Genomic DNA, 19,083 nt, shown 5'->3' with positions numbered 1-19,083 from the left:
CAAATCCTGCATCATGCCTTTTCCATTTTTAATTAAATCAGCAAGTCATCCAGCAACATGTCACCACTGTAAATACTTTCCATTAGCAGCACAGACACATTATGTTCCCTCTTGCAACTGAGGGTATTTCAGGTAAAGTAGTTCTGCAGGATCTGAATACTTGTTATGTCTCTGTAGCTACTAGTTTACTGCAAAATCCTCAAACAGGCAAGACATTTTTATAATTGAAGACTTGGCCTTTATTCTGAGGATAAGCACTAACAAACCTAACCTTATCATTAGAGATAAGATTATAAAATAGTTATTATTCAGCAATTCATGACTGACACTTATTACTGACATTTGCACCACAGATTTACCTCTTCATCTCAGTAGGGCATCAAATTCACTGAAAATTGATGTTCTGTACTGTTTTGTTTAAATATTTCTATCCTAGGCTTCAAAGACAGGAAGCCCATCCTTTTACAATACTCTGCTAAATGAAGATTATTCAGGGTTTAGTCAGAGCTTTTTCAAATGTTTATGCAAAATTAACAATACCTAAACAGATTAATTAAGAGCAGCTTGCTTTCTCAGAGAACATCAGCTCTGTTTTATGCATCTTCCCTAAACTCATGAACATCCAGATGGATCAAAAAATGGCAGGAAAAAACTAACTCTGCTATTAGGCAAAACTCACATATCAACAGTTTGGAGCTTTAGATAAAAAAAAAGGGAGAGGGGCTGGGGAAGGGAGCAGAGAGAAGAGGTGAAGGTGTTACTACAGAACTGCTTGTCACTGTCTCTTAAAATCCTCTACCAGCTAATACCATTTATCATTGCTTGGACAAGTTTCTCCAGTTTGATAAACCAGGACTCTGTGTACTAGGGATGGGACACATCAGATTATTTGCCTATATATAGAGGAGAAAACTTTATATAGAGAATGCTTTTCTAAGACTTTCTGCATTATTAAGAATCTAATTCCTGCAAGTGTTAAGAATTTAGCAAGTTGTTGACCTCTGTTCAGAACTGCCTACTGAGCCTATCTGAAGCTTAAATATATCATTTGGAGCTACACCCTACTCATGATACTCAAATTATCAAATTATGCAGCTTAAGAGTTGCAGCTGGCTGTGGAAAAATGCAAGTCCTTTTCCTCAGTAAGCTGACAGAGCTGCAAACCCAAAATCATTTCAAAAAAATAGCAATTAATTATAACTTAAGAATTTGCTCCTGTGTAAATGAAACCTCATATATGAACATATGCACAGAATTATGTTTGAAAAACAGCTCTAAACAGCCCTAATAAGATCTACCTATCTGCTTCCCTGTGAACATATTTCCTGCTCACTGCTCAGTTGGTTACCAGTCGAAGCCCCAGATTGCTTACATTCCTTTCCAGGGTGGAGCACAGCACTATTAGTGAGGCAGATTTCTGAGTCAGAACTACCAGCTGGCAGCACAGGCAGCAAGAGAGACACTCCAAAGAGCTGGGGCAGAAATCTCCCTGCTGCATTAGTAAACTTGCGAACAAGACAGGTTTTTTTCCTCCTCCTCCTCCTCCTCCCCACTTCTCCCACTCCTGCCCAGGCATTTTTGCTCCCTTTATTACAATATTAGCATTAATAATTATTAATGGTTTGATAAAAAGAAAAAATAATCTTCACTAGCATGGCATATGCAAAAGGTCCATTTCTCTTCAAATTTGAAAGCTCCTATTAAAGAAACCCTGATATGGTAATAATATGACTCAGAACCTATCTCCACTTAATATACAATTATTTAGAAATTCAGGAATTTGCTGTATTTTGCCAAATACTATTTTATATTTTAATTAATATTCTATCTTTACATGCTGACCCTGCTCAGTGGACACAAGCTTTTGCCCATTCTCAAAGTTCATATACTTAAAAATCTCAGATATAAACAAAAATAAACAGATACACCACAGAAGTGGTATGTATCTTTGAAAACTAAGATTTACCTTTACTTTTTTTTTTAACTAAATGTGTTCTAAGTAACTACAAAAGTCAGTTTACAGCTTTGGGGTTGTTTGCACATGCTTTTTCCCACACACCCTTGAACTTTGACAAATCTTTTTGGTATAGCATACAGAATTTACACAAAAAATATATATAAATGAAACACCAGGTAAACAATATTCAAATCAAAATTAAATCTAGAGATGCTTGAGGGTTTTTAAAATGAAGAATTTAATGGAACTAGAACCCATTTGTTTAGTTCTGCTCTCCCCGACCTTCCATTCTATACACTACGGTTCTGGAGATGTCCTCGTTTGATTCAGGTGACACTTTTTTCCATACTGTTTCTTTTAAAGCAAGTTCTTGCTGGAGATTCTCATAGTCCATTGGTCCAAAGGAATGCTAGTTGTTCAAGCAACATACATTATTTATTAGTGTACTTGAAGGAAAAAAAAAATCCATACTTGCAGTCATTGCTAACAGACTCAAGTGTTTCAGCTCTTCACATAAACTGTTAGTTTCACTTTTCCACTTATAAAAAAATTAAACTCAAAACTGGGTGATTTTTAGATGTATACATGCAAATAGAAGCACTTTAATAATCATTCTACAGTATTGAAATTTTCATGCCTTAGTCAAAATATTAATGGTATTGAAAACAAAGAGGTTTTCCTTATCTCAAGGCCCTCATGCTTGTATCATTTGTAAATGCAGCTGGAGTGGATTCAGTTCATTCCCAGACACTGCTTATGCTGCTCCCTAATTGCAGGCTCTGGTCTGCAGCACTATTCATGCCTGAATTCACTGCCTGTGCAACTCCCAGCAGGTCATGTGCTGTTAGCTGTCCTTGTGCAAACACAGCTACACACAGATCTCGTGCGTTGCAGCACACACCAGAAAGGCTAAGCCCACCAGCTGGTCAAGTCTTTATTAAAGGCAACCAGTACAGTAAAACTCTTGGCAACCTCCATCAGATCCCATCTACCTAATCTAGCAGGAGGGATGAACTGCATGAAATGGAGTTACAAATTTAGTAATGAATTCTCCTAACACAAAACCCTGTGACAGTGTGGTCCACCCAGGTAAGTGCCCACTAATAATGTACACTAACTAGATGATCTGAAAGCTTTGATGCAATACATGTCATTGAGCAGTTTGGCATTTAGAGAAGAACTTGCCAGATTTCCCCTGAAGTCTCTGAGCAATACTCACTGCACACAGACAGCAACTTACCCGCTGATCACCTCCTTCTCTGCGAGGATCGAGCTTTTTTGCAAAGTGTCTCAAATTATCGTAGTTATGGAAATTGCACAAAGAAACCAGATCCTGCAAGCATTTAGAGAACATGCATTATTATCTGCATAGGATAGCCAAATGCATCACAGTTAATAATAACACTACCACTTACATTTTGCATCATATCCTAGTAACTTAAACAGTAAGAAGTTTATTTAATAAATCAATACCCATGTCCATAAGGCACTTTGAACATAATAGATCTACAGGATAAAATTCTAATAATGCCTTGAAATAATACCTTTAAATAATACCTTTATAATATCTTTACTTCCTTCTTACAGAAGGATGAAACAAGGAGCAAATTTGCAAAATATCTATTTTAATAAATTCCTACTTGAAGACAGGAAGCCCATCCTTTTACAATACTCTGCTAAATGAAGATTATTCAGGGTTTAGTCAGAGCTTTTTCATGTGTTTATACAAAATTAACAATACCTAAACAAATTAATTAAGAGCAGCTTGCTTTCTCAGAGAACATCAGCTCTGTTTTATGTATCTTCCTAAACTCATGAAAATCCAGATGGGTCAAAAAATGGCAGAAAAAAACTAACTCTGCCATTAGGCAAAACTCACATATCAACAGTCTGGAGTTTTAGATTAAAAAAGGGAGGGATTTAAAGCATAAATGAGCTGTATGTAACCCTTCAGGAACAGAAAAACTTCAATCAAAAGGATGAAACAAGGAAATGAATGACATAAGGGATTCTCAATCGGCATGAATTACAACATGAAAGACTATCATTACAAAACTTGGCAATGCTGTTCTATTTTTAGAAGTGACTGCTACATTATTGTTACTTGTATGCCACAATCATGAATCAGTTTTTAGGTCTCATTGCAACACAGAATTGATGCAGTAAATCCTTCACCTACTCCTCTATTCTAGGATTTAGAATTACGTTACCACACCATTTAATATGAAGCTTTAAAGCGCTTTAACTAGAATCAGTAACTTCTTAATTTGAAACTAGGTAAATGTTAGATAAATAGAAGCATGAAAAGTTTTAACTGCTGCTCAACCTCCCTTGCATTTATAATTAAGCAATCATCATTACTAGGCAGTTTTAGGGAGAAAAAAGGAAGAAATTTTTTACATTCTCCTCTCCCACAAAACACCTTAAATAATCATTACTAAGTCCTCCCCAAAATCTCTCCTTCTTCTAATGCTCCTATCAGCAGACTATCCACAGTTCTTTCACTGGCTCAACATGAAGCATAGAAGAGTTTGCCCAACATCTGGGTATCATCTATGAAGACATCTTTTGTCAGATGGTTTACAAAAATTAGTTTAAAAATACATCAGGATGGAAGTATTTCATTACAGTCTTTTTTCTTTTATTACAATGAAATAAGATTTGCATTTCCAGTGTTTTGAAAACTGCACTTTATGACAAGAGAGGGAAAAAAGTCTATAAATAGAGCTCTAGAGTTTTAATGCAATATACTGGAGTCCAGCACTTTCATTTCCCTATGAAGTGTTCCTTCTCAAAGCTTTTTCACAACAATTTCTCCAGTGCTTCTGGCATCATACTTCAGTGCTCACTGAAATCAAGTGCTATTTACTACTAAAAAGCAAACATCTATTCTTAGACTTTCACCCTTGGACCAGATGAAACTTGCTATGTAGGGAACAATCAGAAATCACTATTTAATTCACTTAGATCTCAGCTATGCCAACTAAAGCTCAGTAAACATCAGCTGCAAAAGCAAAAAAAACCCAGAAAACAAACCCAAACCCCAAGGGCAATGGTGCTTACATGACAAAAGTGAATTCCTTTAACACTGTTGCCCATCTTGTCCAAAGGAGGTGACCAGCACATCAAGCCCATGACATTAGGAACAACCAGAAGAATCCCACCAGCAACTCCAGACTTTGCAGGAAGACCAACCTACAGAATAATCAGAGAATTACTGGCCTCTGCAATAGTTCCTCACTATTGTAACACAATGCATCAGCATCTTCCTGAAGATTATTGTGTAGCATTAATAAAACATGTATCTGGAAGGCACTTGAAGCTGGGAAAGCTTATCTCTTTTTAGATAAACAATAACCGGATGCAGTTTGTGACAATCCAAGGTTCACAATCATAAAACTATTTGCTCACAGGAATACAGTGAGCCAATAATACTGTGAAAGAAGATAATTTAATTTTTTTTTTGAAAAAACTAATTATGACTAAGCAGTAGGACACAAGTATATGTCTCACAAACAGCTTGCAACAAGGTGGTAGAATGAAGCTGTAAAAGTCTTGGCTGGAAAAGGTAAAAAACGAAAAAACACAAGAAAATTGGAAAGTATCTGTGAAATCATACAATAACCTACTTGTTTACAATCTGAACAAAGGCATTACTTTTTTCAGTAGGAACTAACATATCACATATCCTCATGGCTCTCCAAGCAGCAACTTTTATGTCACACAATGCACCATAATCAATTTTATGTGTATGCAGTAAGGAAAATCTAAAAATGCTGAAAAAAAATACTGAAAGCATAAGATACATTCCATCTTGAATTATATACATGTAAGGAACACAGGAGCACAGTACATGTGCTGTGTGTGACAGCCATTTTCACACATATAAGGTCAATTTCTGAGCTTGAGTTACTGAAGAAAAAACAACTGTCTGCAAAGGCTTTCTGCTATCCTTGACTCCCATACAGCAGGATTGCTTCAGCCATGAAGAAATGTTGCTTCTGTTGCTCTCATGAACAGCCTTGCTAAGGAACAGCATTTATCTTTTGATATGAAAAGGATTCCCTGAAGTAAAGGCAGAGTGCTCTAGGGTATGTGACACTAGTAGAGCCATGAATCCTTGGTGAGATTTTCCCTTACAGTGCACTCAATTTCTAAACAATTCATGTAATACCTTCTCTTCTGCCTCAAAACAAGGAAGCAATCCTTAGAACATAGAAAATAGTAGCAGAAATTAACCTTCCTGGTCAGCTGTAATTAAAACCTGTGAAGTACTTACATGGAAGGCAAACTGCCCTGAAAAGTCATACATGCCACAGGAATGCATCAAACTCAAGGTATTCCGGACTGCCTCGGGGCTCAGGACTCTCTCACCAGTGATTGGACAAAAGCCACCATTAGCCAGAGTTGCTGCCATCACACTTGCTGACTCACATGTTACTTCTATTGAGCAAAGCTTATGGAAAAGAAATAGAGATTATAAGCACTGGTACTTCTAGCAGAGTAAGGCCAACTACAGCAGGACCAACAAAATACTGAAATCTTAAAATAACATCTCAGAATCACCTGTAGCATATAACATTTCTTACAGATTACACTAGTAGCATCAATTACTACAGTCTGAATCTTTCTGCTATAAAGATCCCAGTGGCAGTGTTTGTAAGCCCTCTTAAAAGCTGGGGACAGTATTTTTATGGGTTAGTGTCTCTGCTCGATTCCTCCCCCCACCCCCCTTATGTTCCTTTGAGAGGAAGAGGTCTGTAAAACAATCTCTAAAAAAGTATTTTGCATCTGCTTAAATGGCAAAGCCACAGAATGGCTGGTTGTTTTTTTTTTTAATTTGAGCTTGTTTCGTGTGGTGGGTTCTTTTTATTTTAAAGCCTTAGAAGATCCCACACGTTATTAAAAGTACAATTTAAAGCTGCAAATTCTAGCACATGCAAGTGTTAATGCCAGCACTTCCTGCTGATGCAGCCTTATTGCACCTTTCTCATATTTAATTTCTTATATAGTAATGCTACAACCACACCATAGTTTTTCCCAGGATCCCTGCTTCAGTACAGACTATACATACTTTGGTGACACATCAGGAAATGTGATAAGATGCCATCACCTGATGCTGCCTCATTTCTGCAGAAACCAAAAGATAAGTTGGTTTCAACCTGAAGCTGAAATGCTGCTCTAAAAAGTAAACAAACTAGTGCTCCTATCCTTGTTTCTGCCAAACAGTCATTACATGATACTTCATGAAGTTACCTAAGCCACGTTTGCATGAGTAGTTACTACCTGGAATTCTTATTTTCCGGGTGCCAAACTCAATACATCCTAGTCCAATCAACTGGAGTTGCAAATCAAGAGATTGTCAGAGACGCATCTAAAATGGCAACTGTGTTTTAAACATATGAAGTATTACATAATATCACCTACTTTCAAAAAAAAAATTGTTTCTAGGTTCTCAGTTTAAGCACCTGCATTCTGTACGTCGTTTGTCTAAACTGAGAATAATCCATCCTCACTTTACAGAGATAACAGGCAAATACGTTTATTCCTGCTCAGAAAGTTCCCAGTCACAAAAGGGAGGAAGGAGCATTACAGAAAACCCAAAGAAAAGAAATAACTAGATTTTTAAGTAGAATCTGAGTGTTGGAAAGGTAAGCATTGTACCCTAACAGGAAAAGAGAAATGTTGCTCGTGTATGAGCTACCCTTTTCCTGAGCATGGAGTGAAAAGGGGATTTTTCAAGGGAAAAAAGAAACAATGACACATGGTCATTAAATTAGAGATTAGAATGCACAAAAATGAGGCCAAATTGAAATACATCAGAAAAGTAAGCTTTAGTATTTTTTAACTTATGAATAGCTTCCACTTAGAAAACACATCAGGCAGTGGGATACAAGGCATTTAAAAAGCATTTTTACACAGTAAATTCATATAGATTACACATTCTCTTCTGTCACAAATTCAGATTAGAGTATTAGCTTGTACCTAGTTTCTAACTCAACAGGAGGTCAACTACAGCTAATCACACATACCTTACTTCTTTAACACTCATCCAACCTAAATACAAGAGAGCAGGTGCATCCCCACACAAAAAAATCAAATAAAATTTGCATTTTGAAAATAATGCCTTATAATTTGCATAAGTAACAGCAAGTTTCCAAGTCAAAAACAGATTTTGAGAACTCTGTATTTCTTTTTTTAAACTCTCCCAGATGAAGTGAATCAGTAACACAACTTGAACTTCCTCTTGAGAACTCTACACAGCAGGGCTGAGTTGTGTGCATTTAAACATTAGGAAACCCTTACTGAGGAAATACCTCACACTTGCAAGTTCTCATTTTGTGACAGTTGTAAATAACTTGCTGAAAGTGAAAAAAATAAACAAAAAGGGGGGAAGGGGAGGAAAAAAAATATATATCCTTACTCAAAAGCATTGAATGAAACCAAAAGGAGGTGATATTCCCATTTCTTCCCTTGTAGCACTCCCTCAAGCCTACAGCTCAGCATGCACTCTCCAGCCACAGAGGTTAAACTACTCCACAGCACCATAAGAAGCAGCAACCCAAAGAGGAAGTGTTTTGTCAAACTCACTGAGGTAATACAAGACATTTCAAGCTTCTAACTTCAAGTGGTTTAAAGACTATTGCTAGTTTGTATTAGCAACAAAGACACCTGAGTAGACCACCTAAACAAAGGCAAATCTGGATACATCACACATACATCTGTCATTTCCAGAGTTAAAGAGAAGCTGACATTTAACTGCACGTCATTAAAGCCTCCATGTCTAGGCACAAATCAGCTTCTACTGCTTATAATAGCAATTCTAAGCCTATGGTGAGTCTCAATTTTAAAGTCAGTTACCTGAAAATAGAAGTCTAGTATAGCAACCATATCCGTGCCTTCAGGAAAGCACTGAGGAAGAGAAAGAAAGAGTCTTTAGATAAAATGATTATTTTTTTTAAGTATCACTTTTAGATAGACATACCTTTAGCTATACTGTTGTCAGTATACTAAGCATTAGGTGTATTTTAATATAAATATTCAAATGTAGTAAGTAGAAATACTTAATGACATCAGACTTAAAAATAACACAGTGCAGCAATATCAATAAACTAGGTATTAAAATATTTTCCAGTATAGTTTTCAACATCTTTACATAAGCAAATGGAAAAATGCATCCAGAAGTTTTATAAAGTCACCTCTATAGCACAGATTACACTTTTTCCAACAAATAAAACAAATTGCCATGGCTATGTTACAGAAATATATTTAGAGGTATTTTATAAGAATGGCATAAATATCACACTTTTTAAATGACAGCATTTGAATAACACCAGTAAGACATATCCAGTATGAATTTGTGCCATACTGTACATAAATTAAGAGGCTTCACAGATTACAAATAAAACCCAGCAAACGATCTTAAAAATATACTTAAGAAAAAAAAGTAACCTTTTTTTCTTTCAAGTAATAGCCAATTGCAAAGTTTCTATCTCCACTCTCTCTTTCAGACTGGAACCTAAAAGAGAAAAAAAGAAGAAAAAAAAAAAGACAAGGCAACATGTCAGACTTTCCAAAAAACCCCCAAAATTGCTGAACTCAAGATGTATAAAGTAATTCAGTAAAATTCCATGTAAAGGATCCCTCACTTCTGAACACAACTATTCTACTCATGGGACAGAAGTGGCCACAGCAGCTCATCCCAGTTCACCCAGCTGGAGTGAATCAGCACTGACATCCAAATACACACAGCACTGGTTACCTACACAACACAAGCTGACTTGGAGAGAAGGCAAAGGAGGGAAAAATCCTCATCCTGGAAGCATTTCTGAATAGGCCAGAGTGGGATGGACCGTCCCACACTGGGACAGTGGAAGGGTCACCATTCCCTGCCCCAAGCACAGCAATGTGAGGATCACACAGCAGCTCAGACAAAGGCTGCACTCCTCACTGGGATGACAGAGGAGAGGATGAAGCCTAAAGGAAGAACACCTGCTTGGCTCCTTCTGCAGTACACAGTTTTTACTGAAACAAAGCTCAGGAAAACATCTCTGCACATGCACTGGAAACAGCTCTGCTAAAGGAAATCTCCACAATTTACCCTGTGCTGCCTGAAAAAGCTCTCAAGATTTCTGGAATGTTATACACTGAGTTTATGAGGGGAACTGTTTGTTTGAGAAAAGAATTTAAATATGCAAAATAAAAAAAAAGCAGAAGTCCCAGTTGTATCAACTATACCTCCTAAATATTTGCTATGCAGTCACCAACATGCAGAGTTTAATTTTTAATATGAATGCCAGGAAGAGAAGAGTTGCACTTACAGCTCTCATTGCCATAGCACCAACAGAGCACTAAGATAGAATAATGACATTTTCAAAGAGGTAACCAATACTTTTAGGCGAAATTTTGCCCCACCAGTGTCAGAGACATGCACAACTTTAGTTGTAAATTGTTAAGTGAAAGACACCCTCCAATAAAAGGGATGAAATGCTGGTTGAAATGCAAATAACTGAACTTTGTCATAAGCTCAAAATATCAGTTATCAGCTGAACCACTTTCCACCTAACCTTAGTAAGTGAACAAAAAATACTCACGTGGCATTACTGAATCCAACATACTCATTACCAGCCATTTTATTCATGAACTGCATCACCTGGCAGAGACAAAGACAAGGAAAAGTAGTATTTTTACACATAAAAAGGTTATGAACTTTCAACCCAGCCTTACCCTAAATCTTGCAACACCCTTTTAGAAATGCAATACAAATCACTAAATGTTTAAATAACTAAGTAAATCTACAAAGACAAAGCCCAGGCCATAACTAAAATGTCACTTTCAATTCCCTTGCCATCTTGAAACTTTTACCACTGAAGTTAGTTAAAAAAGAGAAGTTATAATGTTAACTTACGTAGTCAAATTTTTCTGCGTTATTTGCTCCTTGCTGCAAGAAAAGAAAAATAATTTACAAAAATTGTTAACAAAGGAGCAAAGTTAGTTCACTTAACAGTATTAGGATTTTAATGCACATAACTAAGGTATGAGTCTAATTAAGAATAAGGTACTACAATCACTTCATATATTAATGAAAAAATTTACATGTTAGATAAGTAAATCTTTAATTATCATTTAAATAATCCTATGCATCTTAAACACCTGTATGCTGGAGATTAATTTAAATTGGAAAAGGTATGCTTTATTTTAAGTGCTCTCTATTCAACTTTACATGCTTAGCATAAGTAAATGCAGTAGCTAAAGCAAAAACATACAAAAGTAACTACAAACAGGATAATTACAGTAAAAACACTAACTTTTTATAGATTAGTAAGGCAAAGGTATTCTCAAATTACCAACAGAGCTGAGCATAGGGAGGTTCAGGCTACTTAAGTTAAAATATTTCCACGGCCAGTGCCCATACTAAGAATTTAGACTGAAGACTTAAAATGAAGTGTTATCCCTAACTATGAAAATAAATGCAATTAACTTAAAAATATCTGAATAATGTCCTACTTATTAATAATTGTTGAACAGCTAAAAAAATAGAATTTTCCATCATAGGGCACATCATTGTGCTAACAATGTACAGGAAAATCTAAACTCAACTTAATAAGGATGACAGTGGAACTTAATTCTTAGGGTGGGCTTGATTTGGGTTTTTTCAGGGAGGATGAGAGGTTGTTATTTTGAGGATTTTTTTTCCTTCCTTGTTCAAGAACATTCTCAAATTTAGTAGCTGCCAGTTAAAGACATTAATTTTTTAGAGGTCTGATAGGTGACCTTTCACAAATTCCTACAGAAAGAGATTCAAAGAGGACTGGGAGGTAAAAGATAGCACGGGGTCCACTGGGAGGAGTTTTAATTTTTTTTTTTAAGTAGCCAAGTAGAATTTTTGGAGGAAGTTTAAAAACCAATGGCATCACATACACAAGTGGAACAATGTATCTGGAGAAGATATTTTAATACAGGATTTTAATATTAAAGACATTCTATTTAGAATAACAAGACTAACAAATCTCAAACAATTCAAGACGCTGCTTGCACAGTGTTTAGTGTGGGGATGGGGAAGAAAGTGGAAAAAAAACAGAAGCTTTATATCAACCAGTATTTTACTTAATTAAATGCATAAAGCCAGTCTCATTTCCCACTCTGTATGTGGATTAGGGTGTTGCAGATAATCTTGGAAGCCCATGCTTCAGCTCATCTACAGGAGGATGTGCAGACACACACGTACAATCACTGGTGAAAGGAGCACCACACTGTTCTCTCAAAATTATGTGCCAGTGGTTACCTTATGTTTAAAGGCTAATAACCTCACTCCTAAAGGCAATAAACTCTAGCTAATTTGCAATTAGATAAAAATGCATGATACATTTCATCAAAATGTTCCTGTATAATATACCAGAACACAAATCTTAAAAATTTAACTCCAAATCTGTTCAATGAAAAATAATTAAAAGAAGAAATTACCAACTTCATTGAACTGTTGCAGTTGTCAAAATATTCCATAGATCCTAATGCTGTAAAATATGTAACAACATTTAAACCACAAAAACCTTTTTAACCTTTCAAATGCACAATGAACATCTTTTTCTGGGAAAGTGGGTCAGCATTAGTTATGGGATGCTGCATTGATAATTGTATGGTTAGACATGTATAATAAATTGAAACAGGTTCTTTTGTTAAAAAAAAGAAAAGAGGGAGAAAGGGATCATGCTTTCTGCAAAAATATAAATACATAATACTTTACTTTTTTGTTCTGCCCACTGGAAAAAGTATTCCCTCAACAAAAACATGGCTTTACCAGCAGCACATAAAATTGGTGGGCAAAAGACTCAATGCAAACTTTTTCCACATCGACTTCTTATAAAAAAAGTTCCTTTTAAAGTTCCCAACTAAACTCGTGTTTTGGGAAGCAAATCTTCTGCACACTAAGCCAGATGATGAGTTTTAGTCCTTGATGTTCCACGCACTTGTAGAGGAATTTCACATCACACACAAAGCATTGTCACTGAACCCAGACTGCTCGTACACCTCAACTATTTGCTGAAGCAAGCCCATGATCACAACCTCAGCAGGGATTTACTACAACACGTCACTGAAGTGAGAAACTCTGCTTCCATACGCATGATGACTAAAAACCCCAACAGATTATTTCCCCTCTTCCAGCAGCTCACAGAGGTGTCCTGCTCCTCCTAAAAAGCTGGAGAGACACAGTGGCAACACACATTCTATGATTAAAATTCAATTGCAAATACAAAATCCTAACATTCAGAGTACTGAGCAGCTTTTCCATAATAATTTAAACAAATATAAAGGGACAAGGGAACTTCTGTTCTTCCACAAGTGTTTCTTATTTTAAGCTTGACTGTAAAAACCTATGAGTTTGGGGGCACAACATTTCTTAAACAGCATTTTTAAGGTTCAGATGCAATTCAACCTGTCTAGAACACCAAAGAAAACATTCCATGCACTAAACTCCACAAACACTTTGTACGTTTACTGGAACATGTTCATATACACACTTATACATGCTTGTGTGTATATGCATATGAAAAAACACTTCTAAATGAATACAAAATTAAATTTACAATGTTAAGACTGAAGCAGTTTGATAGGCAGAAAATTCAAACTTTCAGAAGACAGCTCAATACAATTTTGTAAACACTTAAAACCCCAATGGACACTATGGCTGTCAATCATAAATTTGAATTTTTTGACTGTGTCAGGTTTTAGTGATCTTCCCTTTTTTTTCTAAAAAAGGTACTTGTAGTGTATTATTGTATTTCTACTAAAACATATAAACAGTTGCAAAAGCTACATGTCTACATAGGAAAGAGAGACCCATGGATACTTACCAGAGCTTGCAACAACAGAATTAGGCAAAATTTATTAGAAAAGTAGTTAATATTAGCCACTTTTCACTGATCAACACTGTTTCTATGATTAGAACATATAAGCTCTTACCACGTGTCTCTCGTTAAAGCAATTTCTCGATTTTGAACCTAAGCAAAACTAATAAAAACACCTGCACCATGAGAAGTTTATAATCTTCTAATAATAGAAGATTAATTTAAAATTAATTTCTGCAATATTTAAAGCCAAATTTATAATCTAACACTATATTGTGATGAAAATATCCAGAAACAAAAAAAATCATAATTCTATGTCAGAGTGCGATAAAACTTTTTTAAAACACTTCTGCATTTTTCATGAAGTTAACTACTGATATCTTTATTTTAGCTTTCTCTGTTTACACACTTTTTATATTTAATTTGTTAAGATGGTCCTGTTCTGTGTCTTCAGTTTAGTGCATCATTTTCAACTCTGAAATACTTGAGAGTACACTGTGACAGACAGTATTTGACCTAAGTCCAACACTATCAAAATTTCAAACACCTGCAAGATTTTTTTTTGTATCCTTCACTTCTGTGCACGTGTGATCACTTAACACATGTTATTTCACAGAATCCACTACATATTCTATGTCAGATAACATCCAATATACTTGAGTTTTAACAAAAAGTGGAGAAGAACATGGATTTAAGCTCTATCCCAAATAGTTACCATAAGAAAATCAGTAATCTAGGAAGAGAGGCAATGTCACCAAAGTGAAGACAAGTATTTGGCAGAGAAGATCACAACACCAACACGTTGCAAAGTGGTTTGTATGCACATTCACACATCAGCCTCTCGGGAAGGATAACTCCAGTGACAGCAGAAAGCAATTAAGCTAAATCAGTACTATTCATTGTAATTGTATTGTCAAATAAACCATGCATTTTCCCACGTCTCAAGTACTGAACTGTAACTGCATAGGTTTCCTAATACCTGAATCCTGACAGCAAACAGACCCTTGGCACAGCTAGACACGTTTTTTCTACCACTCTTTGCCTCATTTACTTTGTGATTTATCAGCATATTTAGCAAGTTCTTAAATGTATCACAACCCTCTCCAGGTTTTATACAAAATAAAATAAGCTTCCACTGAACTAAGGTTTTTTAAGGGTCAGAAAGATCATAATTTTCATTTTTTGTACACCAAATTTTTTGCAAAAACTATGACTTTTGCTATTGCCCGCATGTCTAAATGCTTCCCATATAATCCAAGACCACAGCACACCTCCCTTCAATGAGCATTCCACTCCTAAAAAAGGTCCAGCACTTAGAAGACCTAAAGATGCTGTATTTGCCTGAACCTTTGCTGTTAGGTTAGGAAAACTTTTATCTACAGATGGAATGTTAAAGCATACAATGAAAATTATTTCATATTAATCCATTGTCCTCTGGTGATTCCACCCACAGCCATCTGCCTTCTTCCACACATTTCTATCTGAACCCTTCCTCTTCCTCTCACCTGCGCTTCTAATGTGAGAATCAGTACAGGTAACGTGGAAGTGGGAAGTTCCTGACAAAACCACTGATATTCCTGGAGTTAGCAAGCTTTGAGAATTGAGTTTAAGGTTTAAGACAACAAGAGATCAAAGCAGTAAAATCTATCCATACTACAGGCAATAAAGACTTTTCCCAGCCAATGTGATGTACAGAAAGCTGCACTGGATCTGTACTAAATCTGTACAGAAGTTGAATCACCTTCTTTCAAGCACCTGTATTTCCTTGGAGACATGATAAAAATTACTGTTTTATCTCATACCACTTTTCCATAAACTCCTGTAATTGCCACTACAATTTTCTTTTGATAAAAATTATTTGAAAATTGTTGTAACTATGTCATTTATATAACTAGTAATACAGGCAAATGGCTGTACAATTATCAACAAGGGAAAAGGTCCTCAGTGTTTTTTTTTTAAACTTTATTTCACTAAAAGTGACCTGCAGGATGTCCTTTTGCTAAAGCATTTTTATTGTAGACACATGCTTTGAACTGCTGGAACAGTCTGTGGAGTGTAATGGATGTACAATTAGAACAGGGGCAGGGGTTAAGGCATCAAAATGTAAATACAGCATAGTCCCAAACACAGGGCAGTTGGAAAATCACTTAAGATGGCAGGAGTAGGATACAGCCATGCCAAAGTAACTCAAACAAACCTGCCACTTAACATGCACATACCCCTAATTATTTATTATTATGGATTGCAAAGAATGTAACACTGTAGTTTAGCTCCCTGATCTGTTCCAAGGCAGGAACAACAAATTCTGACAGTACTCAGAACTGCTGGATATGTGATGCCAAGAGCCTTTTTTAACCCTAAAATGTTAATATATTACAGGTTCATATATTCTGATACAGATTACTCCAAGCATCATCCCTCATCCACAGTCATACTCTGTGCCAGGCTCCAAGGACAGCTGGGTGCAAGATCACACCTACAAACGACTCAGTGTGTACAATGTGTGAGAACATTGAAAGGGTTCTTAGATCCATTTCTCAGAGAGAGATAATGAATCTCAAAGGAGGTAAAAGCATTCCTAACCATGAAATACAGCAACAATCTCTCTGTGGTTATTAACATGCTATAGTTAAATAAATCTGCAATTCACAGTGAATTTAAATTTTCTTGTAGTTTAAGAGCCATACACTGTTTTCAAGACATGTAAGTAACACCTTAAATAAAATGAATAAATGCAGAGGAATTGAGGGCAAAACATGAGTTAATAAAGCCACCTTTTTCAGAAAAAAAGGTAAGTTTGATATTAGATCAAATATAAATGTGAGTTATGTATTTCACTGGTTAGTAGCAATAATGTTAAGTTGCAGATTGTAAAGAAGCTACTTCACAAAAATTACAACTAGTAAGTAGTTTTGTAGTGGTGACCCTCTATGTAATTGCCTTCAGAATATATTTAGCTTGGTTAGTTATTCAAATGATAAATGGTATCTTAGTCAATGCAGTACAGAAAATCAACATTTTAATCACACTGAGAACAAATAATGGTGTGATAAGTAAGATACGAGTCCAGACGTGCAGTTACCACATGCAGAAATGTTAGTGCAATGCAATACTCTTTATAAGAACATTACAGAGAAAACTCAAATGAAAGTTAAAAAAAAGCAACCCAGCAAAACCAATCCCCAATCCTTCTAACAAATAACACAGTTGCATGCATTAAACAAATCCATGTTATCTATTCAGAAGTACACCATCTATCAAGAACTACGTGCCTTCTACAAGAGGCACAGGCTTTTGTTTTGCCTTATGATCAGTAGGTCATGTTGGAGTTGGACTAACATTTTAACATTTCAGACAAATGTGTTAAGTCAGATTTTAAAATTCACTATTATCCAAGTGAATTTCAATGCTCAGTCCACCTTTAAAAAATATTAAATGTGAATAAATTTACCTGTCATACTTAAGGCCATTTTCTTTCACCTACAGCTATCAAAGATAAATGTCTTTAAGCAGGAGTTCTTACACCTTCTTTAAATATAAAATAACAGAAAATCATGATCTAAGTAATTTTAAAATCAACCTTTTGAAAATAGGGGGTAGGAAACACACTGTAGCTAATGGACTTGGAAATGCAACCAAGAAACAGATGGTAAACAAGACTTTCAGACCTCTGAAGTAACAGTATCAAGTTCACAACTCAAAAATTCCAGGGGACTGACATGTTCCCCAGAACTCTATGCAGGTACCCTTAGGAAAAAAAAAATAATTTTTTGCACCTATGGCTACTAAAACCAGCAGAAAATACAAGTCAAGTATCAGGCAAACATTAACATTTCATGGAGTTTATACCATTAACAACTTCGAGACATTTATACAGCTGTTCTAGGAAAAACATAAAATAGAGCTTTCCAAAAGTATCAAGATTATGGACTGAAGATGTAAAGTCATTCAGACCTGGTGTGCTTGGCAAAATAAGTTCCTGTTTTCAAACACTCTTGTTTATGAAAGTACACTTACATCCCAAAAGCAACTATGTACCATAGAAGCTCAACAAAATTTAGTGGTGCAGGATGTTAATAACACACAAATTCAACATAAGACTGACATTCAGATATAGCAGCATTGCTCCTGTACAAATTACAGCATCTTCCATTTCTTCTGCACTGCAAGAAATACTCTTGTAACTTTATGCTCTTTAAGAGCACTTAGACACTCAGAAATGTACTTCTGAGCTCTAGAAAGTATATTCCTGAGAAATATACTTCCTCAGCAATTATCAAGTAGAAGGAACACTCTCAAGAGAATATCAAGTGTTGTGCAGCTAAAGAAGGAAACAAATCTAATACCATCAAGGAAAAAGAGTTTTTCAGATGCACTGATACTTGTTAGAAACTGCTATTCTAACAATGCATTCGTTTGGAAGGGTCACAATTCCCAAAATATCAGTTTGTCTACCTGCCAATGAGTAAAGTGCCATCAGATACTGCAGACAAAAATCAAATATAGTTTATAATTTGCACAAAACATTTTTTCTACATTCTACTAAAATACTCAGAGAGAAACTAAAAATTAACTTTTTACCTTGATTAAAGATGTGATCACAATTGCTCCAGCATTCACCATAGGGTTATGAGGCCTGTCTGTGAAATAAAGTTTTTAATTACAAATATATTCCAAGACATGTTTGTCAAACAAAACCAGTGAGGTGCCTAAGTGAAAAATTATTCTAGATTTAAGTATGACTGAAAAGCTACTATTGCAGAATAGCAATTACATAATATTAAAAAATATTGTCATCCAACACTATACAAAATATTCTACCATTATAAGCACAATACTTAACAGCTTAGAATACACTCAGCCTTATGCTACTTAATAACACATTTTGGTCATTTTGGTTTTTTTCTGGTTTGGTATCATTTCTTTTCTTGAAAGTTACAAATCTTTTCATTTAAGAATTTAGCTTACTTCATAGCTGACTTGCACATACCTGCTACACTTCTATTTTCCTTTTTCCCCACTGATCTCCATATTAACAGTATCTTTGCATTCCCAAGTTGTTCTTGGCTGCTGAATAAATCACCTTCTTCTGTATCTGCTTTTTCTAAAAAACCTCTTACCAGCCATCTTACTTTTCCCATATCATCTACCTTCCACAAATTACCCTTCTCTTTTATAACTAACATTTTTGATGTGCCTTTTAACTAGGATGTTGACTTCTGAGCATTGTGGTATCTGAAAACTTCAAACAATTCTCAATACATTAATACCATGACAGGT

General features: G+C 35.6%; 1 protein-coding gene across 2 annotated transcripts in view; it reads right to left on the bottom strand.

Moving 5' to 3' along the window:
• The window catches only part of GLS (glutaminase), a 59,317-nt gene that overhangs the window by 21,391 nt on the left and 18,843 nt on the right, over positions 1–19,083 (bottom strand). The window contains exons 7-15 of one of the 2 annotated variants that reach the window (XM_064718920.1): positions 18,385–18,443; positions 10,866–10,898; positions 10,552–10,610; positions 9,410–9,476; positions 8,819–8,869; positions 6,237–6,413; positions 5,021–5,152; positions 3,198–3,290; positions 2,137–2,366 (exon numbers count right to left, since the gene is read on the bottom strand). In XM_064718920.1, coding sequence (XP_064574990.1) covers positions 2,220–2,366; positions 3,198–3,290; positions 5,021–5,152; positions 6,237–6,413; positions 8,819–8,869; positions 9,410–9,476; positions 10,552–10,610; positions 10,866–10,898; positions 18,385–18,443 — 818 coding nt within the window. In that variant the 3' untranslated portion in view covers positions 2,137–2,219. Of the gene's footprint in view, positions 1–2,136; positions 2,367–3,197; positions 3,291–5,020; positions 5,153–6,236; positions 6,414–8,818; positions 8,870–9,409; positions 9,477–10,551; positions 10,611–10,865; positions 10,899–18,384; positions 18,444–19,083 lie in introns of those variants that run through there. The other variant, XM_064718919.1, reaches the window with a different exon arrangement.

Source organism: Zonotrichia leucophrys, chromosome 7 (assembly GCF_028769735.1).
Source record: "Zonotrichia leucophrys gambelii isolate GWCS_2022_RI chromosome 7, RI_Zleu_2.0, whole genome shotgun sequence".
Classification (NCBI taxonomy): Eukaryota; Metazoa; Chordata; class Aves; order Passeriformes; family Passerellidae; genus Zonotrichia; species Zonotrichia leucophrys.
Note: the sequence above shows the minus strand (reverse complement) of the source record. Positions and strands in the feature narration are given on the sequence as shown.